The sequence below is a fragment of the Mobula hypostoma genome, chromosome 6, assembly GCF_963921235.1.
Source record: "Mobula hypostoma chromosome 6, sMobHyp1.1, whole genome shotgun sequence".
In the NCBI taxonomy this organism is placed as follows: Eukaryota; Metazoa; Chordata; class Chondrichthyes; order Myliobatiformes; family Myliobatidae; genus Mobula; species Mobula hypostoma.
The window spans coordinates 135,616,339-135,642,750 of NC_086102.1; the positions used below are offsets into that span (position 1 = coordinate 135,616,339).

Consider the following 26,412-nt stretch of genomic DNA (forward strand, 5'->3'; position numbering starts at 1 on the left):
TCATCCAGGCAACTTGTTAGGAGTGACACTAATGGAAGCATTTGTTGGGTCTGTCAGACTTCCCCATTGATGGGAGTTGACCACTCACCCTATCTTCATCTGAAAGTTGTTGGAGAGAGGGAAGGGGATGGTGGCTGCTGGCCCATGTGAGGAGGAAACAGCAACAGTGAAATGTGTCATTTGGATCAAATCAAATTAGCAAGGATTGTGCCAATATAGCATGCCCACAACTCAGCTAACATGTATGCACCTCTTTTCACTTCCACAAGGAGAAATAATTGCACTTATAATCCACATCCCTGTTATCTCAAAAGTTCCAAACTACTGAATTGTTGTCACAATTGCACTGTAGTTGATATGACCACCAGTTTGCACACATCAAGCAATATGGATTTAAAGACCAATTCTTTTATTTTGATCGAGGCACATACATTGGTGAGAAACATAGGAGTAATTCATACAGACTCCTTCAGAATGAATACCGCATCTATCACTTGGGAGAGCATATGCGACCTTGGACTAACATCCCATTAGATGCCGCTGCTCACACCCCCTCTACAGAACTGCGGTGTCCGCTTCGGGTTTTGTAGTTAAGCTTCTGCACCTTGACATGAAACATCAGCCTCTTGACCTGGAGACAAGGAAATGGTCAAACGAACCACACGGTGACAGGGATCAAGCTTGTCTCAGGACCTGAGCCTTCCTCCTGCTTTTACAGAACATTTATTTGTATATGCGCCAGGGATCTACTAATGCCCACACTCTTCCACTGATTGTACCCTTCTTTCTATTGGTGCCTACTGAGTGACTCTGTCTGAATTGCAGACCCTGAACTTCCAAGGACGGCTGAAATTTCTGCATGGACAGAACAAGAAAGCTGAGGATGGCACTCCCATTCCTCCGCAGCTGGCTCTCTTTGCCCTGGCAACTCCCCTTCAGTCCCCCTCCATCCTGGAGGTCCGCACCAAGACCCTCATCTTCCAGACCAAGCATAAGCTTGACTTCACTCCACTGGCGTGTGACACCAAGTATGTTCTGTGGGTTGGTGGGGTGGGTGGGTGGGAAGTGGTCAATCCTAAGTTCTGTCCCTTGCCCTCACCCCTGTAGAAGAGTCAGGGTTGGTCCAGCCAGCAAATGACTGTGTGTGGGTGTGGTGGGGAGGTCTAGGTTGTTTTGCCATTGTAAATATCCCCCTGCTGGTTGGAGGACAGTAAAACTTGGTGTTTGATGGGAATGTATGAAGAATAGGTTACAGTGAAAATTACTGTAATCTGGGGTAGGATTGGTCAGTGGGTCAGCATAGACAGAATGAGGTGCTGCTGAAGGATCAGTAGAGTTCCACGCTTTGTTTTCAAAGCCCCGGCCAATCAGATGGATTAGTGCAGCCTTTCTGCTGCCACAACAAGTCACAGTCAAGGAATCCTTGGGTACTAGTGTGTTCAGAGCTGGCGACGGGCTGGATGAGGAGCCAGACCTTGCTTACCTCTGAGCTGGCCTCCCAATCACATTCTCACCTGCATGCTGTTGTTTCTACCCCATCGTTACAGGGGCAAATTTGTACTGGGTTACACGGAGATGGAGCTGCGGATGCGGGGAACCGGTTACCAGTTCATTCACGCGGCTGACATGATGTACTGCGCCGACAATCACTTGAAAAGTGAGTACGGCAGAAGGGCGCTCAGCTCTGGGGAAGGACCGGAGGTGGTGGGGGGGGGGCGGGGGAGCTGTGGCACCAAAGTAGGACTTGAGGCACAGTGCTGGGGGGGGGTGGGAGATGGATGAAGTCAAACTGTTTCACTCTACTACACCTGGTGATCGGAGGAAGAAAGTAGGGAAGGAGTTTTGATTGTCATTTTGAAAAATCATTAAAGAATGGTTTTAAGATTAAAGACTAACCTCTGGCTATATATTAAAGATCAAATAGTACAATTATATTGTACCCTTCAGAAGCCTAGGAGGAGACAAAGCAATTGATGGGCATCAAAGTACATTTGAAATTTAATCTTCTGTTGTGAGAGACAATTTTCACACAGAGTTCCCGCCATGAGCGAATGTCTACTGACAGTTATTGAATAGTCCATTAGGGATGACTCCTGTCCCCTCGTGATATTGCAGTGCTGTCTTTCATCTGAGGGAAGAGATTGTACTCAATTTAATATTCTCCAAGTATTAGGCATAAGCATCTCCAAACAGTTATGGATACAGCCCAGTCCATCACCTTGCAAACATCAGGCTCCTGAACCAGCATGGATAACTGCACTCACCTCAACCCTGAACTGATTCCACCATCTACACACTCATGTTCCACTCTGCAACTTGTGTTCTCAGTGTTATTTTTTTTATCTGCACAATTTGTCTTCTTCTGCACGTTGGTTGTTATCTTTAAATGTTTTTTTCATAAATTCCATTGTATTCCTTTATTTTCCTATAAATGCCTGCAAGAAAATGAATCTCAAGGTAGTATATGGTGACATATATGTACTTTGATAATAAATTTACTTTAAACTTTGATTTTGAAATGCTCCATTGGCTGATTGTCCTCAATGGTTCTGGCCCTGGATGTGGAGGGGGTGGCTTCTGTTTTGGAGGCATTGAAACTTCCCACTGAGGGAAGGTAGGCACAGTGTATCAACTCATTCTGACACTCTGACACGTGTGGGATGCAAATATGATTCTGTCCGAGCTCCTACAAGAGGGAGCGGTCTGGCTGGCAAAACGCAGTGCCTACGTTTCCATCACCTGCCAGTTCAACCAGTCAACTGGTCAACCATGAGTACCAGATGAGGTAGGAGTTACATCAGGCTTGGTACTGCATCCTCTGTTAAGTCCAGTCTCAAGTGTTTGCTGGAGATTTTTCATCTTCTGTGTGAATTAAGGGGCTGGGTGAGACAGAAAGTTGGTGGGTTTAGAACAGAGTGAGCCTCTGTACGTGAATGGGTGGTGACTGTGCTGGAAGACAGACCACTCATGGGGTCTCTGACTAGGCAAAGGCAGGTACAGGTAGGCAGAGCAGTGATGTGGTCCCTGTCTGGCTGACACAGGCAGGCTACCAATGGAATTCTTGTTACTAGGTAATGGGTGCAGGTAGGCAGAGCAGTGATGTAGGTCATAGAGGCATAGGTTGTCTGACCAGTGATATGGTACCTGTGCAGGTTGCGTAGATACAGGTAAGCATACCTACATGATCTGTAAGTAGGCAAACCAGTGTTGTGGCCTGTGCATAGGTCACAGGAACAAACAGTTGTGTTTGAGGCTGAATTGGATCAGGTTAAAGAGTTGGCCTCCTCTATATAGTCGAGACCCATTGTAAAATGGAGGACTGCTTTGTCGAGCATCTCTGTTGCATCTGCCATAAGCAGAATTTCCCAATGGCCAACCATTTTAATTCCTATTCCTATTCCCATTCCTGTGCCGACATGTCATTCCATAACCTCCTCTTCTGCCATGATGAGGCCATTCTCAGGGTGGAGGAGCAACACCTCATATTCTGTCTAGGTAGCCTCCATCCTGATAGCATGAACATCGATTTCTCCTTCCGGGATAGAAAGGCTACGGGCTGAGTGCAGGTAGATGAGACTAGGCAGAAGACCTGGTTGGCAAGGACTTGCTGGACCAAAAGGCCAGTTTCTCCTTGCTGTAGTGCTCATGACTCTATAAGAAACAAAATGCTGGTGGAACTTGTACTAAACAAAATTTCAGTTTCCATCATCTGCAATGTCTTGCATCTTCATACAATGTTGGGTATTGGACCACAAGAGGTTTGTTCTGAATGGCAGAACGGACACAAGGGGCTGAATGCCTGCTGGTTTTATTTCTTCTCATTTTACAGGGACATGGATAAAATAATGTGTTTGGGAATGTGTTAGGTTACAGGAATAGGAAGTAACTGCACATATGTTGTGAATGTCTTCAGTGGCAGAAGTGGAGTAAAGCTGTCATCTGAATAGCATTGAATGGGACCAACCTCAAGGAGCAAAATCTCTGGTAGAGCAGATGATTGATGTCCCAAGGGTTACGCACACTGACAGCATCCCCCAGACCCTGGGTTCATGACTGTACCTCACATTCGGTATGGAGAGTGGATACCTTCCTTCAGCCCAGCCTTCATAGAAACATCTTCTCCAAAGTATGAACAAGGGGGACATTCCCCTTTCTTCCTCCATGCCTCTGCTTGTTCCAGCTTCCTCCACACAGCTGTTTGAAGGGCTCCTTTCTGTCTCCAAGCTTCCTACCTGTAACCTCTTACCCCCCTTGAATTTGGACCTAGTATTCCTCCACTTTCAGTTTCCTTCCCTTGTAAAGTTTTTGGATTTTAGCTGAACAGAACTCTCCCTGCCACTCACTGACCATGATTGCCTTTTATTTTGTGGAAACCTGATAATTCTTGACCGAAATTTGTTGGAAAACCATTGGCGATGAAATGATGTTGCTTGAAAGCAGAGCAGAATTGGAAAGATTTTATTTTAAATATTGAAAGCTAAGATTGTGGATCTTTCTCTTGGGATAGACTGGGGAGAATCAAATCGGTTGCATTTGATGTATGTGAGGAATGAATGAAGGATGAAGAGCCTTTTCTTATTCCGTGCTTTCTGATCCAATTATGCACTTGTTTCAGTGATTAAAACCGGGGAGACCGGATTGGCAGTCTTCAGGCTACTGACCAAACAGAGCAGATGGGTTTGGGTCCAGGCCAACGCCAAGCTGATCTACAGAGGAGGCAGACCCGATTACATCATTTGCAAACAGAGAGCCCTGACGTAAGTGCAGTGTCTGCAGGAGCATTTCGTTTACATTTTCTCGCACGCAATGCCCTCAAGGGACGCGTGGCACATGCCATGCACTCCACAAGACGTTTGTGTTAGCTTGGCCATTCACTTCAACAAACCCAGACCTGCTGCTCTGGTAGTTGCTGTTCATTCTCCCGACAGCTAGCGCATGTGTACACCAAGGTCAGTCTTCATCTTGGAATGCTGGTGTTGAAAGGAATTAGTCTTCATGGCCTTTGCTTAGTTTATGAAAGGGATTCATTCCTAGAAACTTCAAAAGTGGAGTTTTGCTAATTAATAAAGTCGGGTGAAATGAACTGAGTATTTTGATACCATAAGACTTAGAAAGAAAATGAGGTAATTCAGCCCATTGAGTTTTCACTGGCATTCGACTATTGCTGATTTATATTCCTGCTCAACTTCATTCTCCTGCCTTCTCCCTGTAACATTCGATACCCTTACTAATCAAGAACCTATCAACCTCTGCTTTAAATATACCCGATCACTTGATCTCCACAGCTGTAATGAATTCCACAAATTCACCACCCTCTGGCTAAAGAATTTTCTCCACATCTCTGTTCTAAAGGGATGTGCTTGTATTCTGATGCTGTGCCCTCTGACCCTAGACTCTCCCACTATTGGAAATATCCACTCTATTTAGACACTTTTCATTGCCTTGGATAGTGAGATCAATTCACTACATTTGGACCAAGGCTTAATTGAGATCTGGAGCTGAGTGATCCTATTGAAACTAATTGAACATAAATAAACAGATTGCTAGTGAGTTGTTTAACATGTTCCTGGATGATTTGGAATAGAATGGCCGAGCAGTAATTATACAAATTGGATTTGCCCCACATTTTCCACACAGGGCAAATACTCACATTCATGGCTGGATACCTATATTTTTACTACATTTGACTAACTTGGCTAAAGTGCTGAAACACAATGGCTTTTAGTGCTCGAGGTTAGTGCATTGTCTATTACAGTACATCTTATTTGTGTTAGGATTGCCGGGTCAAGTAAACTGAGGCATGGAAAGTAGGGTATTATTTATTATAACAAAAATTAGCTTAAATTGAAGACCAGTTCCTCAATCTTTGTAAGTTAAGGAATTGCATACAAAAAGTAACTTAAGCAATTCTTTTTGCTTTTTTTGGTTTCATCCCTTGCCAAGTAAAGGTTGAAGATTTTTCTATCCAAGGTCCACCCCATAGTTCTGCTGGTTGTTTAACTGCTGAATGATGGGTGATTGATGGATCAATCTCAGCAAGTCCTAATGCATTCTATATTTCTTCTGTCAGGGTGACCTGAGGGTATTGACTCTGATGGACCAGAATTAGAATCAGGAACAAAGTTCCTGTTGTTTATCACTGGTGAGGAATTCTGGAAAATGGTTGGCCACTTGGATCTCTGGCCTGCCCTAGGTTACTGTAGGCTCTGCAGTCCGACAATCAACCCAGTGCTGCCAAGTTTCCTAAGCAACCTTGGCTTAAAATCCAGTAGTAAGTAGAACAGCCAAGCCAGATACAGCAAGCTTGCCCCTCTCGTGATAGCACCAGGTTTATAGTGTCAGGATAACAGGTCAGCCAGTTAGTACTGAGATGAGAAGAAATTTCTTCAATTAGGTTGGGGAATAGTCATTTTAGTTCTTGGAAACAGGATTCTGCATTGTTAGTTGATGCACAGTTGGCATGGACAGCTTATTAAGCTGAGGACATGGGGATATGACCAGGTGGTAGGTTTATGACAGAGGGTTAGCTATTATCCTATAGAATAATAGGCTGATTCAGCCACTCCCACTACATCAAGGGGGAACAGTCACTTCGTTGGGATACACCAGATCTGAATCTTGGCTGTGGTAGCCATGCACGAGTAGGATAAATGTGAGCTGAAAATGATTTTCCTCCTCTTTATCCTCAGGAATGAAGAGGGTGAGGAGCATCTCCAGAAAAGAGCCACGAGGCTCTTCAGTTTCGCTACAGGGGAGGCTGTTCTGTATGAAAGCACCATGATTCATTTGGATCCATCCCTGGCAAAAGGGAAAAGCTTCAAGGTTAATAAGCTTTCTAATGAGGAGAACAGCGTGGAGAGGAAAAATGGAGTAGATCCCAGCTCTCTTCTGGGTGCCTTGATGACGCAGAATTTATCTGCATACGTCCCGCCCCATGAATCGCAGTTGAACCTAGACAGAGCTTTTGCCGACGACTGTGCTGTTCTGAATGTGCCTGGGGACTTCTGTCATTTGGCCCTTGGTGGAAATAATTCTTCTAACCTTCAGGAGGCACTCCCAGGCCAGGATGACCCTCTGGCAGCGGTTATGGATATACTGTCTGATAAGAATGCTGATGAGAGCGACCTCTGCAACACTCTGAAAAATCTGGATGTGGACGTGGAGCAGGTGGAGTTGGAGCGATGGGAAGAGGCGCTAATGAAAATGGACACTAGTTCTCCCATTGGTGATGACCTGAATGAGATCTTCAGCACAGATTTTATACTCTCATGTGTCGAGGACATACTGACAAAAGAGGATTCAAAAGCTGATGAATTCTCACCCATGGGCCTGGACTGCACAGAGGGAAACTCAGCTGAGCCAAATCAACAAATCTCTCTTGAATCCATGGAGCAAAAGCCATTTGGATTTAATACACAAAGCTCAGCAGTGTCTGGCTGTCAACGTTCAATGATGGCTGGAGCCCAGTACCCAGCGATGACAACTGCCAAGGACTCAGTGACATTTGGAATCCAGAACCCAGTGTTGGCTGGGGCCCAGAACCTGATGGCGTTTGGAGCCCAGAACCCAGTGCCGTTTGGAATCCAGAACCCAGTAATGGTCGGGGCCCAGAGTCCAGTTGTCCCCACCCCACAGAACACATTGATACCGACCTGTCCATCCGCAACAAGGCCTTGCTCCCAGATGCCCGCCGGTCAGACCACAGTGTTGGCAAACTCTCAGAAGGCAGCGGTCTCTCAGTCACCCAGCGCAACATTAGTTGGACCTCCAAATGCACGTATGCCCAACCAGCACATTGAAATCCGGCCAGGAAACCCAATTTCATCGGGACCTTTCCCACAAAACTTTGTCAGCATGAAGTTTGGCAGCGACATGGGAGCTGACACACCCAGCCCCATTTCGTACAGTCCTCAGAGGCCTTGCAGGTCTGCTGTGCAGAAGGTAGACTGTGGAGGTTCAGCCACCATGCCACAAAAGCAGTTGGGGAGCATCTCACCTGCAGAGATGCTGCAAAGGGACCTTCAGCAGTCCTTACAACAGAGGCCTGAGTACTTGGCAGTAAACAGGCCACAGGAGCAGCAGTTTGTAAATACAGCCCAACAGCAAGCCCTGCAGTGGCACCCAATGCAGAGTGAGCAACGAACTTCCCTGCAGCCCTCTGTCGTGCAGCAGCTCGTGGCGCAGTCATCCTGCATGCTGCTGCAGGCCGCCGAGGATAAGGTTCCCGCTGTGGCAAATGTGGCTCAGGCCAGTGCCGAGCAGCTCCTCTACAGCTGCAGTGTTGCCGTCGACCAAATGACCTCAATAAACCAGCTGCCGGTGGGGGCCTCTTCTAGCTGCATGTTTGCCTCGCGTGAATACCAAAACCACGTCCCCGTCACGAGGAACGGACTGACATTTCCCAGCATTGGCAGCACTGCCTCCATCCCTGAATACAGTAAAATTAAGATATCTCCAAACCACAGTCCCTTGCGGCCAACTTGTTACTATGAGAACATGCCATCTAATTCTGTTGTGGGCTCCTCGATCATGTCCAACGGGGAACTGAGCTCTTATCAGTCTTCCTGTCAGTTTGAGCCAAATTTCAATCACCTGTCAGAGAGCTCCATCTGTGAAATTCCAACTAGCCATGTCACCTGGAATTACAGTAATCCGTTCAAGGTGAGGATCAAAAGTCCATGCAGCTGGTAACCCACCAGTATTAAAGAATGAGTCTGTTCAAATCAAATGCTGAATCACTTGAATATGTTTTGTTGGATTTATTGTATATGTGTTAAATCCACACAGGAGTGAAGGGCAATGTGCTACAGCGTATACTAGTAGACTAGAAACACAGAAAACCTACAGCATAATACAGGCCTTTCAGCCCACAATGCTGTGCCAAATATGTACTTACTTTAGAAATTACCCAGGGTTACCCATAGCCCACTATTTTTCTAAGCTCCATGTACCTATCCAAGAGTCTATTAAAAGACCTTATTGTATCTGACTCCGCTGCTATCGCCATGCACTCACCACTCTGCGTTTAAAAAAAACAACTTACCCCTGACATCTTCTCTGTACCTACTTCCTTAAGTACCTTAAAAGTATGCCCTCTTGTGATAACCATTTCATCCCTGGGAAAAAGCCTCTGACTATCCACACAATCAATGCCTCTCATCGTCTTATACACCTCTATCAGGTCACCTCTCATCCTCCGTCGCACCAAGGAGAAAAGGCCAATTTCACTCAACCTATTCTCATAAGACATGTTCCCCAATCCAGGCAGCATCCTTGTAAATCTCCTCTGCACCCTTTCTATTTCTGACAAACTAGTGTTTGTCAGAAGCTGCTGGTGTGTGTTTTGAGCTGTAGGGCACAAAATGCTGGAGAAACTCAGCAGGTCAGGCGGCATCTGTGGAGGGAAATTTACCGTCCAAGCCCTCATCCAGACTGGAAGTTGGAGGAAAAATACCTTGAATGAGGTGGAGCAAGAACTGGCAAATGGATCCAAGTGAGGAAGGGTGATAAGCAGACAGAGGAGAGAGTGGAAATAGAGCCAGAAGCTGGGAGGAGAATTCCCCCTCTCTATTTAAGTCCGGATGGTTATCTTGCAGTCCAGTTGAAGGGTCTCGGCCCAGAATGTCAACTGTCCATTTTCCTCCATGGATGCTGCCTGGCCTGCTGAGTTCCTCCGGCATCTTGTGTGATACTCCAGATTGCAGCATCTGCAGTCTCTTGTGCTGTAGAGCTTGTGGTGTTTGCACGTGGAAGCTGTTTTTGTTCCACGTTTCCAAGACAATGATGAAGACAAATTTTAGTGACTGTGTAACAGACAGCATTGTGTTTCTGAGACTAGATCACTTTAAATTCAGGGCAGCAGTTGGCAGCTTAGACCAGACTGCAGCTTCATTCCATCCAGTGGGAGGAATAATGCCACCCACACCCCTGTCCCACTCCCAGACAGAGAGCAGTGGGCAGGACATTGCCCAGACAGAGCTTCATTCCTGGGGCTGCACACATACACTTGACATTTAGTGGTATTACCGTGACCGCATCTCCCACCATTAAACACAACCTCAGCTGGACCAGCCACATCAACAGAATGACAGCAGCAGCAAATAACTCTCCTCCTGTAAGGCAAAAACCTTACCAGCATCTACTTGGCACAAGTCGGGAGTGCCACTTGCCAGCAATCAATTTTCAACACAGAGCAGTTCACTTGTTTGTCATCCCATACACCACCCTAAACATTCATCCGTTATGGCTGCGCTGCTTGTCATCTACAAAGTCACCTGTCCAGGTCCCTCCAGCAGCACTTCCCAAAGTTCTCAGGGGCACTTTTGGGCAGCATGTTGTGTAGCAGTTAGCACATTGCTCCACAGCGATCACTGATCGGGGTTCAATTGCCATCATTCCCTGTAAGGAGTTTGTCCGTTCTCCCCGTGACCGTGTGGGTTTTCTCCAGGTGCTCTGGTTTCCTCCCACATTCCAGAGATACAAGCCTTGGGTTAGTGAGTTGTGCGCACGCTCTGTTAGCGCTGGACGAATGCCGATGCATTTCTCTGCATGTTTCAATGTTCCTGTGACAAAATAAAGCTAATCTTTATAAAGATCGGGACCGCGACCTGGAGGAAGGCAAAGGGTGGCAAGGATGTGGGACACCACCGTCTGCAGGTTCCCCTCCAAATGATGCACCATTCTTTTTCTTCTTAAGCCCATCACCCTACTGGGGCATAGGCTGCTGAGAGCAGCTCCCGGGAGTCCTCTGTCCTGGGCCAGTCTTTCAATTTAGCCCCAGGTCCAGCCATTTTATCAGTGTATCCTTCCTCTCCCAGAGATAAGATCTTTGGAGCTCCTGTTGGCATTGCTGTAGCTCTGGGTATTTACACAATGGGGTTGCTAGTTCCATGCCAAACCCTCCTTCTTTCACAGTGGGGCTTGGGACCCATCCGTGGTAGAGTTAAGTCACGTATCATCCTGACTCGGAAATATATTACTGTTCCTTCATTGTCACTGGGTCTAGATCCTGGAACTCCCTCCCCAAAAGCACCTTCACCAAAAGGATCACAGTGGCTGAAGAAAGTGAGCACCTCCTTCTCAGGGTCAATTGGTGAAGGGCAGTAAATACTGACTTTGGCACCAATGCCCACATCTTGAAAAATAAATGAAAGTCTGCACTCACTTGGCTGGGAACAAGGTCACTGCTGGAGAGATGGTGAAAGTTGTCATAACCAGGACATAGATAGGTAGATAGATAGTCATACTTTATTGATCCGGGGGGAAATTGGTTTTCGTTACAGTTGCACCGTAAATAATTCAATAGTAATAAAACCATAAATAGTTAAATAGTAATATGTAAATTATGCCAGTAAATTATGAAATAAGTCCAGGACCAGCCTATTAGCTCAGGGTGTCTGACCCTCCAAGGGAGGAGTTGTAAAGTTTGATGGCCACAGGCAGGAATGACTTCCTATGACGCTCTGTGTTGCATCTCGGTGGAATGAGTCTCTGGCTGAATGTACTCCTGTGCCCACCCAGTACATTATGTAGTGGATGGGAGACATTGTCCAAGATGGCATGCAACTTGGACAGCATCCTCTTTTCAGACACCACCGTCAGAGAGTCCAGTTCCATCCCCATGGTCGGAAAATAAAGAATTAAATAAAACAGAGAAAATTATTTTACACACAAATGAATGGTGCAAATTTGGACTTGTTACGTTCACAATAGTTGATACTCAGTTTTTTTAATATAAGTTACTTGGAGAAATGGGAAAATGTTGGGCTATACTCAGTGCACTACTTCCACAATGCACCTTTCCCTCAGTTCATCACTCCCTTGATGCATCTTTCACCAAACCCAATAATGCTTTAGCCCCTGCAATGAGACCAATGCTCCATCAGCTCTCCATCTCCAACAGTACAACACCCACAACCAGTAACTCATGAAGCCAACTCTGACAGGCAATACTCCTCAAGCAAAATAAAACTTTGCAGCATCATTGGTGGTCATTCATCCTCGTGTTGATGAGAAAACATGACTTCCTCATAAATGCAAGAGATTCTGCAGATGTTGGAAATCTAGACCAACAAACACAAGATGCTGGAGGAACTCAGCAAGTCAGGCAGTATCTATGGAGAGGAGTAAACAGTCAATGTTTCGGGCTGGGGAAGAAGCCGGAATAAGAATGTAGGGATAGGAGAACCACTGGCAATTGATAGGTGAGGGAGAAGGTCGGTGGAGGGAATGAAGGGGGAAGCTGGGAGCTGTTGTACGCATATTTGGAGTGCAGAGTTCCCTCTCTATCGATCTCTTGATATCTCTCTCTATAGATCTCTTGATTTCACTTGCTCTCTTCTCTGCTCTCTCTACTGTCTCCCTCCTGTAACGTAAGAGAAGCAGAATATAGCAATGACTAATGAGAAGGAAATGTATCAAATTGCTTCGGTTCAATGGCCTTCAAACTCTCCAGGGCTGTACCTGATAAAGTGTTTTTGTTTGATGGTCCATTTTGTCTAATTTATCTTATCCTGTTAGAATACTAGCCAATGAGTGTGATTAAAAGGTATAATGATTAGGAGTAGTCAGCATGGCTTTGTCAAGGGCAGGTCATGCCTTACAAGCCTGATTGAAATTTTTGAGGATGTGACTAAGTACATTGATGATGGAAGAGCAGTAGATGTAGTGTATATGGATTTCACCAAGGCATTTGATAAGGTACCCTATGCAAGGCTTATTGAGAAAGTAAGGAGGCATGGGATCCAAGGGACATTGCTTTGTGGATCCAGAACTGGCTTGCCCACAGAAGGCAAAGAGTGGTTGTAGACGGGTCATATTCTGCATGGAGGTCAGTCACCAGTGGAGTGCCTCAGAGATCTGCTGTGGGACCCTTACACTTTGTGATCTGTACGAATGACCTGGATGAGGAAGTGGAGGGATGCGTTAGTAAGTTTGCTGATGACCCAAAGGTTGGAGGTGTTGTGGATAGTGTTGTGGGCTGTCAGAATTTACAGCGGGACATTGATAGGATACAAAACTGGGCTGAAAAGTGGCAGATGGAGTTCAACCCAGATAAGTTTGAAGTGCAAACACGAGGAAATCTGTAGATGCTGGAATTTCAAGCAACACACATAAAAGTTGCTGGTGAACACAGCAGGCCAGGCAACATCTCTAGGATGCTGCCTGGCTTGCTGTATTCACCAGCAACTTTTATGTGTGTAAGTTTGAAGTGGTTCATTCTGGTAGGTCAAATATGATGGCAGAATATAGTATTAATTGTAAGACTCTTGGCAGTGTGGAGGATCAGAGGGATCTTGGGGTCCAAGTCCATAGGACATTCAAAGCAACTGCGCAGATTGACTCTGTGGTTAAGAAGGCATACGGTGTATTGGCTTTCATCAATTGTGGAATTGTATTTAGGAGCCGAGAGGTAATGTTGCAGCTATATAGGACTCTGGTCAGACCACACTTGGAGTACTATGCTCATTTCCGGTCGCCTCACTACAGGAAGGATGTGGAAGCCATAGAAAGGGTGCAGAGGAGATTTACAAGGATGTTGCCTGGATTGGGGAGCATGCCTTATGGGAATAGGTTGAGTGAACTCGGCCTTTTCTCCTTGGAGTGGTGGAGGATGAGAGGTGACCTGATAGAGGTGTATAAGACGATGAGAGGCATTGATTGTGTGGATAGTCAGAGGCTTTTTCCCAGGGCTGAAATCGTTACCACAAGAGGACAAATGTTTAAGGTGCTGGGGAGTAGGTACAGAGGAGATGTCAGGGGTAAGTTTTTTACTCAAGAGAGTGGTGAGTGCGTGGAATGGGCTGCCAGCAACGGTGGTGGAGGCGGAGACGGTAGAGTCTTTTAAGAGAATTTTGGATAGGTACATGGAGCTTAGTAAAATAGAGGGCTATAGGTAAGCCTAGTAATTTCTAAGGTAGGGACGAGTTCGGTACAACTCTGTGGGCCGAAGGGCCTGTATTGTGCTGTAGATTTTCTATGTTTCTATGTTGAATGGTTCATAAATGATTCCATCCTCAAAGCCCTCAAGTACCATCTCAACTGAGGCCCAGTATTCAACCTGCCTTCCTTCACCCTGGATCTATATCCTCTTATTCTGCCGTGGTTGAAAGGTTGGAAGTGTTTGCCAATTTAATTTTCTACACTCCTTTCAATGTGACACTTGACAATACTATGTTGGGTAGAGAATGGCTAAACGTTAGCTGTTCCCTTTAACGATACCAGCATGATTGAAACTGTTCCGGAATATCTGAAACCTTATAAACCTGATTACTTACTTCAGTGCCATGCAAATGAAAATGGTTCTCCCTGGAAGAACAATTAAAACTACTTCAGTGTTGTTTCAAATTTCTCTAATGCTGATGACATGTTTTTGTGATTTTTGGAGACCACTTTGTTCTGAAGGTCAAACTTCATTTTCATGAAAGGGGAAAGGAAACTGCAGGCACTGGAAAGCAGAAAACCCTTAAAGGTGCTGGAGATTCTCAGCAGGCCAGGCAGCGACTGTGGTGAGGGAGACAGAGTCAATGTTCCAGGTTGATGACTTCTCATTGGAACAGCACAGTTCTGATGAAAGATCATTGGCCTGTTTCTTTCTCTGCTGACCGGCCGATTGAGTCTGCTTTTATCCCACGCTACGTTGGACTGCCACTGAAGTTATGTCCCAATTCTCCACGTGGTGTCCACGGCCTGACTGCAGCTTGTAGCTGTGCACCTGTCCCTGAAACAACAAAACCACGAGCGTGTGCCCACTGTTCACATACATCATCATTTTTGTCCCATTGACCCTACTGACTACCTCATGCAGTGTGGCTTTTCTGTAGCCTTCTGAAAGTCAAAATCTACATTAATACATCGACACAACACAGGCAGCCTGCTAGAATGATTGCTCTCAAATCACACACTTTCCACCCCATCCATTAACTTTTTTGTGCTGTTTTCACCCAACCACAGATATGTCCTTCCTCCTGTCCATCCCGCCCACAACCTTCCATCATTTGCAATTTTTACTTAAGGTTCTTTTGCATTTTATATGGGTGTTGTGTATTTTGGTCCAAAACCATCTGATAGGGTGCAGTTGACTTTATACCAAAGTTATGAAGAGAATGAGGATCCCATCCATCGGAAGATCTTTACAGATGCAACATAAGAGCATTCCTCCCACATTTTTCCCCGTTAGCAGTAGTCCCGGAGACCTCCTTTCAGAGTAACATTAATCCATACCCCAGTGTGCTTCCTCAGACACTAGCTTGAAGAGCAGTGTCCTTATCATTCAATCAATGTGCTTTCAAAAAGGGTAGATCACCTGGTCATTATCACGCTGCTTTTGAGGAGGATAGTGGTACTGTTGTAGACCTGCTGACTCATTGACCCAGATTGCCGTGCTGTCTGTGTGGAGTGTGTGTGACATCCTGTATCTGCATAGGTTCTTCTCTCCCCCCCCCCCCACACACACACATTTCAAAAACTTATGGGGTGGAAGGTTAATAGTACCCCTAGTGTGCAGGTGAGATCAGCAGGGGCTGGGGTGTTGATTAGAAAGTGGGGAAAATAAAATGGGTTAGGGTGGGATTAGTATGTTTATATTTTTTCAAAAGTAGTTGATAATCAGCATGGACTGACAGGACCAAAGGGTCTTTTCCTGTGCCGTATCTCTTGGACTCTTTCATGCTTCTGGTGACTTAAGGTGTGTACCTGGCCTGCTGTACTTCCTGCGTTACGACACAGGACTTACGAAGTAGTTGTCATCTGTTGAGTTATTTGGGACATCCTAGATATAAATGGTGCTATATGAATGCCAGTTGTGTTTTCCTTTTACCAGCTTATTAATTGGACATTTCATTTTATCACTGCACGTGGCTCCTGCTCGTATACAAAATGGCTGCATCAACTGACAGATGTGTCGATCACTTGAAAGTGATTCATTGAATAAAAGATGGGATTAATGTAGGAGATTGATTATGGGATGAAGCCCTGTTTCCATGCTGTATCTTTGTAAATATGAAACATTTTGGGATGAGATCAGGTCTGTAATGAACTAAAGGCTTTGAAGTTCAAAGTATATTTATTATCAAAGTATGTATATGTCACCAAATTCTACCCTAAGATTAATTTTCTTCCAGGCATTCACAGTAGAACAAAGAAATACAATAGAATCAATGAAAAACTACACAAACTCACCAATGAAAAACATAGACTGGCGAACACCCAATGTGCAAAAGAAAACACATGCAAAAATACAAAAAAAAATCAAATAATAGTAAAGATAATAAATAAATAATTCTGAGAACATGAGTTGGTAGAGTCCTGTCCTTGAAAGTGATTCCATAGCTTTTAGAATCAGTTCAGTGCTGAGGTGACTGAAGTTATCCACATTAGTTCAGGAGCCTGATGGCTGAAGGGTAGTAACTTCCTGATCTTGTTGGTATGGGACCTAAGGCTCCTGTACCTCCTTCCCAATGGCAGCAGTGAGAAGAGAGCAAGGCCTGGATGATGGGGATCCCTGATAATGGGTACTTTTCTCTTTGTAGATGTGCTCAAGGGCGGGGAGAGCTTTTCCTGTGATGGACTGGGCTGTAGCCACTACTATTTGTCATTTTCATCAGTGCAAGTCTTTTCTATTTCAAATGTATCCCCTTCTGTACTCAATGTATTACTTGCTTATGTTCCAGCAGGGAGAAGCTCTAAACTGAGGGAAGTAAATGTTGGATGTCCCTTCTGTTCTGTTTCTTCCAAGAGCACCGAGCCATCACGGTTTGTGTTTTAGCGGACAGAGGAAGGTTGTCCATGGTGCCCGATTGTTTGATAGTGTTTCCTATAAGCAGGACTTTCACAAAAAGGAGAAAGTGACTGAAGATGCAGATTCACTGTTAATGCATCTCAAGCATCGTATATTCCATGTGTTTTGTGATTGATTTTTCTATTGCCCTGTATAAAACATTTATATTTTTGTATCGAATGAGATGTAAATCCTTTGCATCTATGTTTCTTGTATAGTCATGAGCTAAGCTCTTTATCTTTTTTTTGTGACAAGATCAAAGGTTTAAAGCTCCCTGCTGCTTTTGTGTCTGCTTTGTGAATGGAGAACCTTTTAATGAAGGAGATGTTGAGAGGGTCGGTCTCCAAAAGCAGCCTTTCACTGAGGATATTTTAACTGATTGCTAAGTATTAATTGAAAAGCAAAGACATTTACTTTGGAGCCTAACTATCCAAGTGCAGAGGTGCTGTAACAGGCAGATATAAAGCCACTACCCAAGTGGTTACCAGGTTGCCAGTGAGACATTGGAGTTTGGAGTTCGCTGGGTATAACTTCTGAAGTGGAAACTTTTTTTACGAAAAGAACAGCAGAAACATTTCAACTTTTTAAGCTATTTATATATTAAATCAGTACTTTAAAGATCAGAATTGTGTAAGATTGTGTTTTGATATTTCAAATGTCACAATAAAGAATTTATCTGTTATATTGTTGTCTAAGTTGATAAACCGGACTTTGTTCAGCCCTGTGCCAAAAGACAGTTTACTGCTACTTTTTAATGAAATGTTATGTTTTATAAATATCTAAACAGATGGCTGTTGACAAATTGTATCAGTTTGCTTAATATTAAAACACTTTTTGGGGAGGTAAACCATCATCCCCAAAACAAAACAACTTCCTTTATTCCCCAAATGATTTCATGGTTTATGTCACTAAGTTATAGCGCATGATATCTACAAGTCCTTCCCACGGGATATACAGTTAACATAGCTTTTCTCCTCATTCCACTCTGTTTTTGTTGTTTTCTCTGCACTGTGCAGTCTAATGGCTTTGTTTCACTGTTGGTGCATGAGGTGGAGGGCACAGCTTCCTTGATGTTCTTTGCAGGAAAATCCAAACATGCAATGTTGGCTGGCTCTTCCAGACATTGTAGGGTCACAGATGTATCGCCTCTGAAGTTTTGTGAGAATGCCTACCTCCACCACCCACAGGTAGTGTGTTCAATGTTTCACCTACTTGCTAGTGAAAAGTTTCATTTCCAAAAACTCTCTTAATCTCCTTCCCCTTAAATAAAACTCTGGTTATGGCCTCCTTGGCTAAGGAGAGAAGCTTCTCACTATTCATCCTGTCTATTTTGTATAATTGTAATCAGGTTTTGCATTTTAGGAAGACACATGTGGATACGACTTTCACGTGAATGTATTGTAGAACAGAGGGACTTGGCAGTACAGATGCATGTTTCTCTGAAAGTGGCATCACAGATACACAAGGTGGTGAAGAAGGCTTCATCAGTAAGGATTTGAGTTTAGGGATTGGGATGCTGTGCTTCCGTTTAGATTTATGAGAGTGTTGCTGGGATTCAAGGGTCTGAGCTATGGGGGGAGGTTGAGCAAGATGGGACTTCGTCTACATAGTCACCCAGAAGGTAAGCAATATATGGAATGAGCGGCCAAAGGAATTAGTTGAAGCAATTACAACAATTTAAGAGGATCTTGCATGGGGAAAGTTTAGGGTGATAAGGGCCAAAGAGAAGCAAATGGGGCTAGTCTAGATGGAAATCTTGGTCAATGTGGACAGTAGAGTGGAAAGACCTGTTTCCACACTGTGTGACAATAAGCCCCACAAAGATTAAAAACTTGGAGATGAAGCTACACAGATTTACTGTGTTGGTGGCAGGAATGAGGGGAGTTGTTTTATAAAGGAAAATGTTATTAGCACTTAAATTTAGATGTTTAGGGGAAGCAATACTGTAGAGCCACTGGCTTACAGCTCCAGTGACCTCGGTTCAATTGTGACCTGGGATGCTGTCCACGTGGAGTTCGCATGTTCTTTCTGTGACCATGTGGGTTTTCACTGAGGGCTCTGGTTTCCTCATGTGGAAGACATGGGGTTGGAAATTAGATGGCTGCTTGTGCATGGGTGAGGAGTTGAATCGGAATTGAGTTGATGGGAATATGGAGAGAATTAAAAATGCGATGAATGTAGGACTAGAGTAAATGGATCAGACTTGTTGGGCTGAAGGGCCAGTTTCTGTGCTGTACTGAAAGTGGATCCTCACTTCCTAAAGCTCGGGGGTCGGGGACCAGAATACCTCTAAATGTCATTCAGAGAAAGTGTAAAGCGCCTACCTTAGAGGATTGACCTTTGTTGAAGGAAGCCGACAGACAGGTGGGTTGTGAAAGAAAGGGGAAAATAAGGTTTTGATTGAGCATAATGAAACTGAGGAAGTTTCTTCTCCATGTAAACAGGGAAGGGTGGGTGAAGGTGTTGGTGCAGAGTAATGGGAAGTGGGGTACAAAGAGTGGTTCGGGTTACAACTGGCGGGGGGTGGGTAGAGAGTATCGGGGAGGTACCGAGCGATCCGTGTGGGATATAATGAATGATCTGTGGTTACAGAGAATTATCCTGGAGGGAAGGGGTACAGAGAAAAGGGAGTGATCTTGGTGTATGTGTGTGCATTCGGAGTGGCTGTTAATGGATAGAATTGCTTGGCTATTTTGAACCTTGGGGCGCGCTTTTGTTGATACGAGCACTGGCAGATTGACAGCACTGCACGGGGCTGTGGCTGTCCGGAGCGGGGTAAGAGGAGCAGCGAACTGAGGGTACTGGACACTCCGGAGGTGGGGAGGCGGGCAGCTACCCGAGCCCACAGAGTTGTAGAGATAAACATGCGACGGAAGTAGAAGATGTGAGTGAGTCCGGGATAACGTCCGGTACCGGCTCGGGAATTTGGTTGGATTCCGGAGTAAATGCAGAATGTTGCGTTAGGATTAATGCAGAATATTTAATGGTGAATAATGTAGAATGTTTCATTATTGTGAATAACGACATTTGAGGATGGGAGCTAATACAGAATGTTGCATTGGGGTTAGTTTAGAATGTTGCATTGGCATTGATGTGGGTTGTACTATGGTTAAAGAATATTGCAATAGGGTTAATGCAGACGGTGGTATAGGGCTTACTCCAGGCTCTGGCAAGTAGATTAGCACAAAGCATTGTATGGCTTTTTTGTAATATTGCAAACCATGTCATGGCATTTAATACTGTCTATGCTCTGGGGAAATGAATGATCATCGCTGTAGGGCATTAATGCAGTCTGGCATGAGGATTGATGTAAACTGTTCTGGGACAATTAATGTAACTATGGCATGACATTTAACTGAGACTTCGAAGTTCAAATTCAACTTACTATCGAAGTACATATATGCCACTATTTACAACCCTGAGATTCATTTTCTTGTGGGCATACTCAATAAATCCATAAATAGAATCAATGAAAGACCACATCAACCTAGTGTGCAAAAGACGACAAACTGTGCAAATACAAAAAGAAAGAAATAATAATAATAAATAAACAGTAAATATTGCAAACACGAGATGGTATCCTTGAAACTGAGTCTATCCAATGGTTTGGGAGCATTTTAGTGATGGGATAGTGAAGTTATACCCTCCGGTTCAAGAGCCTGATGTTTGAGGGGTAGTAACTGTTGCTGAACCTGGTGTTGTGGGTCCTGAGCTCCTGTACCTTCTTCCTGATGGCAGCAGGGAGAGGAAAGCATAGCCTGGATGATGGGGGTCCCTGATAATTGATGCTGCTTTCCTGCGACATTGCTCTGTGTAGATATGCTTAATGGTGGGGAGGTCTTTCGTTGTTAGGCTGTTTTGTGAAGGTGCGTTGATTTGTAATGTTATCTTGCTTTGCTTGTTACTAGTATGAAGCCAGTGATAGCTGATGGAGTCAAATCTAACCCTTCAAAAAGACACCAGGGCAGGTTAAACTCCGAGCTGGAGTGCCTGGCAGGCCTCCCTTTTGCTGAAGAAGTTACATTCACCCTGGACAAGCTCCTGACGCTTCGCCTGAGCATCCAAACTTTCTTCTGGGATGCGTTAACAGAGTGAGAGGCAATGAGTGACCCATGCTTCCTGTGGCTCCCTCAACAGTGAATGGAGCAGAGAGTGGGAGACTGCAAGCATTCTGTGGATAGGCAGACAATAATATACTTCACATGGGCGTGTACTGTTAAACGGAATCATTCCCCTACATTACAACAGTGCCGACACCTCAGAAACACCCATTGGCTGTAGGATGTCCTGAGCCAATGAAAGGAGAGTTATTCATGCCAGCTTTTCCTCTCCTTTCTTACAGTCTGAGCCAGTAAGTATACTTTGAGCATCACCTCGTCCTTAACAAGGCATGATTGTTCATGAATTCGTATCCCAGACCCTGAAGGGTATCCGGAAGAACAGCAGTCTCAATGTTAAATAAAGCCTTTCCTTTTTACTTAAAAAAGACGGGGTCATATTTTCTAGTTTTTGATTTCATGCATATTAATTCTGAGAGTGGCGTCTTCTCAGTGATGTATGAAGAGAAGCACTTTTCAAAGAAAATTCTGAGCAATATTTTGCTTTGCCAACGCATTTGTTTGTAGTGCTTGAGTTAAGAGAAAGTGAATTCTGTTTTAAAACTACTGGAGGCAATTAGGTCATGGTAAATTCATTCCTTTTCACGTTAGCAAAGTGGGTAACTTGTTTTGACATTCTTGCGCATTGAAGCTTGAACTTGGTATTGTTTCTTTTGTAGCTGTGTTGTAAAGATGGGCAACTATTTACAATAGTCTAGTGTGCTTTACTGCTACAAACAATGCATTCACACTCTCTTTAAATATTGATATAAAATATGCCGGTCGTTTTAAAATATCAGTCAATAGAACTTAATTATGAAGCCTCAGTTTTTTCTGTGAATGGAATTGATGGGTGGGTGTTTTACTTCCATTGTAATCAACAGAATGCAGGCTTTGGTGATCTTACCTGGATGTTTTAGTTTCTTTTTTTCTGGTGCACTACAGGACTTTCTCCCCTATGACTGACGTTAATAATTTTAAGAAGTGCTATGTAAATAATTTATAAAATGGAGTCGCCACTTAAACACTTTTTGATCACCTGTACAATGGTATTTGTTCAGGAGGCCTGCTTAGTTTTTTTTTGGACATTCTTGAAGTTTGAGGTGGATTTAAAATCTTTATAGTTTTTCTTCTTCTTGGACTTCTATGGGCAGCAGTGCAAAGAGGCCACTAACTAGCCCGGTGTGGTGTTGGAGGACACGGAGGACATTGGCTGCTGTCGTGTTTTGTGACAGATTTTTAATTAAAAGCATAATATTGTGTGTGGTGGAAGTGGAGTTTAAACAATGGGCAGAGCCAGACCCTTCGGCCTGTCCTGTCCATGCCGAACCATTTATCGGCACAGATTTCTTGGTAGTTGTGGATGCAGCTCCCCAATAGCCTCTAATACAGCCTCGCTCTGATGTGTTGAGAAGCCTCTTTTCAAGGACCGGTGTTCCAGAACACTTAGTCAGAGACAGCAGACCATAGTTTGTTGTGGAATAGTTTCGGTCCATTCCTGAAAATGAATGGCATAAGACAAATTACATCTGCACGGTGCCACCTAGCTACAAACGGCTTAGCAGGAAGTGTTGTCTGTGGTCTAAAGAATGCTCTGTGAGCAATGTCAGTAGATCACACTACACCGACACTGAATCAGAAGCTTGCCAATTTCCTCCTGGCATATCACAATGCAGCACACTCCACAACCGACAACTCAACAGCTATGATATTCCTGGGTCGTCCCTTGCACTCGCACTTGGATCTCCTCAAACCCAATCTCAGAACGAGTATGCAAGGCAAACATCTGAGACAAATTCGGGGCTCCTCAAACAAGGAGGTTCGATGTTTCATTCCTGCACAGGCAGTCCTGGCAGGGGCTCACAGAAGTGATCAAAATTGGGTACTTGTGAAGATCAAGGACAGGACCGGACCTCTCTCCTACACAGTGGAGATTGCATCCGATGTCATTTAGAGGTGACACGTCAATCCGCTGAGGAGAGCAGAGTCAATTGTTTGAGAAGAAAGATGTCCAGAGCTGTCAGAACCACTTCCTGCAGTCCCAGCGTCAACTCCTACAACCATGGAGGAGGCCCCAGAACCTGAGACTGTTTCACGGGCACAAGTCTCTCCCGCCAAGCAGAGTGACTCCTCGTTGTCAGGAAAGACGCCATCATGTCATAACTGAGCTCCTCACTGAAAGTATAAAACTAAATGAACACGTTATCCCCAGATCCTTGATTTTCTTTCAATTAGTTTTATGTTTTGGAGTTGAAAAACGTAACAGTGGTAAGGAAGGCAAATGCAATGTTAGCATTTATTTTGAAAGGCCTAAAATATAAAAGCAAGGATGTAATTCTGAGGCTTTATAAGGCGTTGGTGAGACTGCAATTTTGGACCCCTTAGCTTAGAAAAGATGTGCTGGCGTTGGAGAGGGTCCAGATGGGGTTCATGAGAATGATTCCGCGAATGACAATGTGAACAAACGAAGACTGTTTGATGGCTCTGTGCCTGTACTCACTGCAGTTTCGAAGCATGAGGGGAATCGGAGCTGGTTACACCCAGAGTGCAGGGTTCAGATAGTGAATGGGTGGGCATCAGGAGAAGTAAGGGGAGTAAGCACTCAGTGCGCGGTTCCCCTCTGCTCATTCCCCTCATCTGTAAGTACACACCTTTGGATACAGCTGGGGCAGGTGCCCTATCAGGGCATAGCAGCACTGGCCAAGCCAGTGGCACTCTAGCCAGCTCTGAGGCTCAGCAGGGAAGGGTAAAGTCAGGCAGAGCAATAGTGATAGCTAGAGGACGGTCAGCAGATCCTGTGGCTGAAAGAGTAGCCAGGATGGTGTGTTCTCTCCCAGGTGCTGGAGTCCAAGATGTCCTCGAGCAGCTGCGGAAGGTTCTAAAGAGGGAGTTAGAAAATACAAAGACAGGTGGAGGGGCAGGTAGTGTTGAGGAAGCAGGGAGTCTGCAGAAGGACTTGGACAGGAGAAAGAAGTGGCAGATAGAATTTAGTGTAGGGAACTGTATGTTCATGCACTTCAGAAGAAAGAATAAAGGCATAGACTGTTTTCTAAATGGGGAGAAAATTCTAAAATCAGAGATGTAAAAGGACTTGGGAGTACTTGTGCAGGATTCTCTAAAGGTTAATTTGCAGATTGAGTCAATGGTAAGGAAGGCAAATGTAATGTTAGCATTCATTTCGAGAGGACTAGAATATAACAGCAACGATGTGATGTTGAGTATTGTAAGCAGTTTTGGGCCCCTTATTTGAGAAGAGATGTGCTGACATTGGAGAAGGTCCAGAGGAGGTTCCAAGAGTGATTCAGGGAATTAAAGGGTTAACATATGAGACACATTTGATTACTCTGGGTATGTATTCATTAGAGTTTAGAAGAATGAGGTGAGGATCTCATTGAAAACCATTGAATATTGGAAGGCCTAAATAGAGTTGATGTGGAGAGGATGTCTCCTATAGTGGCTGAGTCTAGGATCAGATGTGTGCCTTCAAAATAGAGGGACATCCAGTTAGAACAGAAATGAGGAGGGATTCCATCAGCCAGAGGTAGTGAATCTGTGGAATTCTTTGCCATGGATGGCTGTGGAGGGGAAGTCATTGAGTATATTTAAAGCGGAGGTAGATAGGTTTTGGATTAGTCAGGGCTTCAAAAGAATGGGGTTGAGGAGGAAAATAAATTCTGCCTAATTCTGCTCCTATGTCTTCTGGCCTTATATGTGATTGACTACAAAGTCTATCAGCTTCTGCTTAACTTGAACATTTTGAAAATGGACAGGTAAGTGTACAGAATTACAAATTACCGTGACAGCACATCACAGCCGAATACTTACATTGTCAGTGACTGGTTCAAGGGGTTCTGAGTACAAAACCCCAGCCACCCAATGTATACATCCTTTGTTATAGGACTGAGGGGGCTCCATGGCTGTACAGCTAGAATATTGCTCTGTCACGAAGCACAGGGTGTGTCCTTTAACTTAACCCTTGATGAAGGATCTCAGGCTGAAATATTCAGTGATTATACCCTCCATGGATGCTGCCTAACCTGCCGAGTTCCGTGTGTGTTGCTTAAGAAACCTTGCACGTGGCTGAACGCCAGCTGTAATGTTGTGTTACTGCAGAAGGTGGCAACTTTATTCTTTCTCTGATCTCTTCATGAAGATTTCAATGCCAATTAATATGAACATTAGCTATTGCCTTCCCCTGCGTAAGTTGGAGATATGTCCCACACCTAAGACTTGCTTTTGATAGCCTTAAATATCAGTGGGTTAACTTGAAGACCATGTCCTGCTTCGACTCCCGTCATCCATATACAAATAGAAGTTGAAACATAGGGTTCCAGCACAGAAAGTCATACCATGCTGGTTTGAGGAGGTGAATGTGCTTTTACATGATTGCTTTGAGTCGATACACTTGTCCATGTTTAGCTGTCATCACTGTCATGGACTTTGTCAGCAAGTGTGTTGAGAACTGTGCACCTAGGAGGACAATCCAGGTGTTTCCAAACCAGAAGCCATAAATGATCTGGAAGGTTTCACCCGCTACTGAAGTCTAGGATTGCTCTGTTCAAATTAGGTACCCTGACCTTTACAAACAATGTTGAGATATGATCTGCATAAAATAATCATTGACACCAATAGACAATACCAATCCAAAATCAATTTCCAGACAAGCCATCAGTTGCGGCAGGGCCTACATGCTGCAATGGGCTATGGAGTGAATTTGGACAGCATCACCAACAACAGCGCACCCCTTCCCGATAAACTTCAAAAGTTCAAACTACATTTATTATCAAAATATGGATACATTATACAGCCTTGAGATTTGTCTCCTTACAGGCAGCCACAGAACAAAGAAACCCAAAACCAGTCAAACACCCAATGTGGAGAGGGAGAGGAAGTGGGGGGGGGGGGGGAGAGAGAGAGAGAGAGAGAAAAAAAAAGTGCAAGCAGTAAAAATAAACAAATAGCATTCAGAACAAAAGTGAGTCCTCGGGCATGAAAACAAGAGGAATTCTGCAGATGCTGGAAATTCAAGCAACACACATCAAAGTTGCTGGTGAACGCAGCAGGCCAGGCAGCATCTCTAGGAAGAGGTACAGTCGACGTTTCAGACCGAGACCCTTCGTCAGGACGGACGAAGGGTCTCAGCCTGAAACGTCGACTGTTCCTCTTCCTAGAGGCACTGCCTGGCCTGCTGCGTTCACCAGCAACTTTGATGTGTGTTCCTCGGGCACGAAGCCCGGAGCAGGCCACTGCCTCAGCCTCAGTTCAGCGCAGAGCCAAGTAAACATCGTGGAGCGTTAGCAGAACTGGTCTGACCCTTGCCCCTCGTCCTGATACCCTACCTTTTCAGTCCATCTGGCCCAGAGTTTAAATCGTCCAAACACAGTCTATGAATGTTTTGATCTGAAGGGAATTGAAATGCCACCAATCATCCGGGCAGCCACCAATGCACCAGAGCCCACAGTCAGAGATGTGGATGTAAGGTGAGTCTTCCAGAGTTTGAACCTGCCGAGAACATCTGGCCAGAAAGGTACCTCTGGC

General features: G+C 44.7%; 1 protein-coding gene across 2 annotated transcripts in view; it reads left to right on the forward strand.

Annotated features, from left to right (window-relative positions):
* Positions 1-17,865, forward strand: part of LOC134348429 (aryl hydrocarbon receptor-like) — a 155,374-nt gene extending 137,509 nt beyond the window's left edge. Inside the window, exons 7-11 of one of the 2 annotated variants that reach the window (XM_063051796.1) lie at positions 826-1,028; positions 1,548-1,657; positions 4,616-4,757; positions 6,690-8,661; positions 16,674-17,865. In XM_063051796.1, coding sequence (XP_062907866.1) covers positions 826-1,028; positions 1,548-1,657; positions 4,616-4,757; positions 6,690-8,661; positions 16,674-16,691 — 2,445 coding nt within the window. In that variant the 3' untranslated portion in view covers positions 16,692-17,865. Of the gene's footprint in view, positions 1-825; positions 1,029-1,547; positions 1,658-4,615; positions 4,758-6,689; positions 8,662-16,670 lie in introns of both variants that reach the window. The other variant, XM_063051795.1, reaches the window with a different exon arrangement.
* The last annotated feature ends 8,547 nt before the right edge of the window (positions 17,866-26,412 follow it).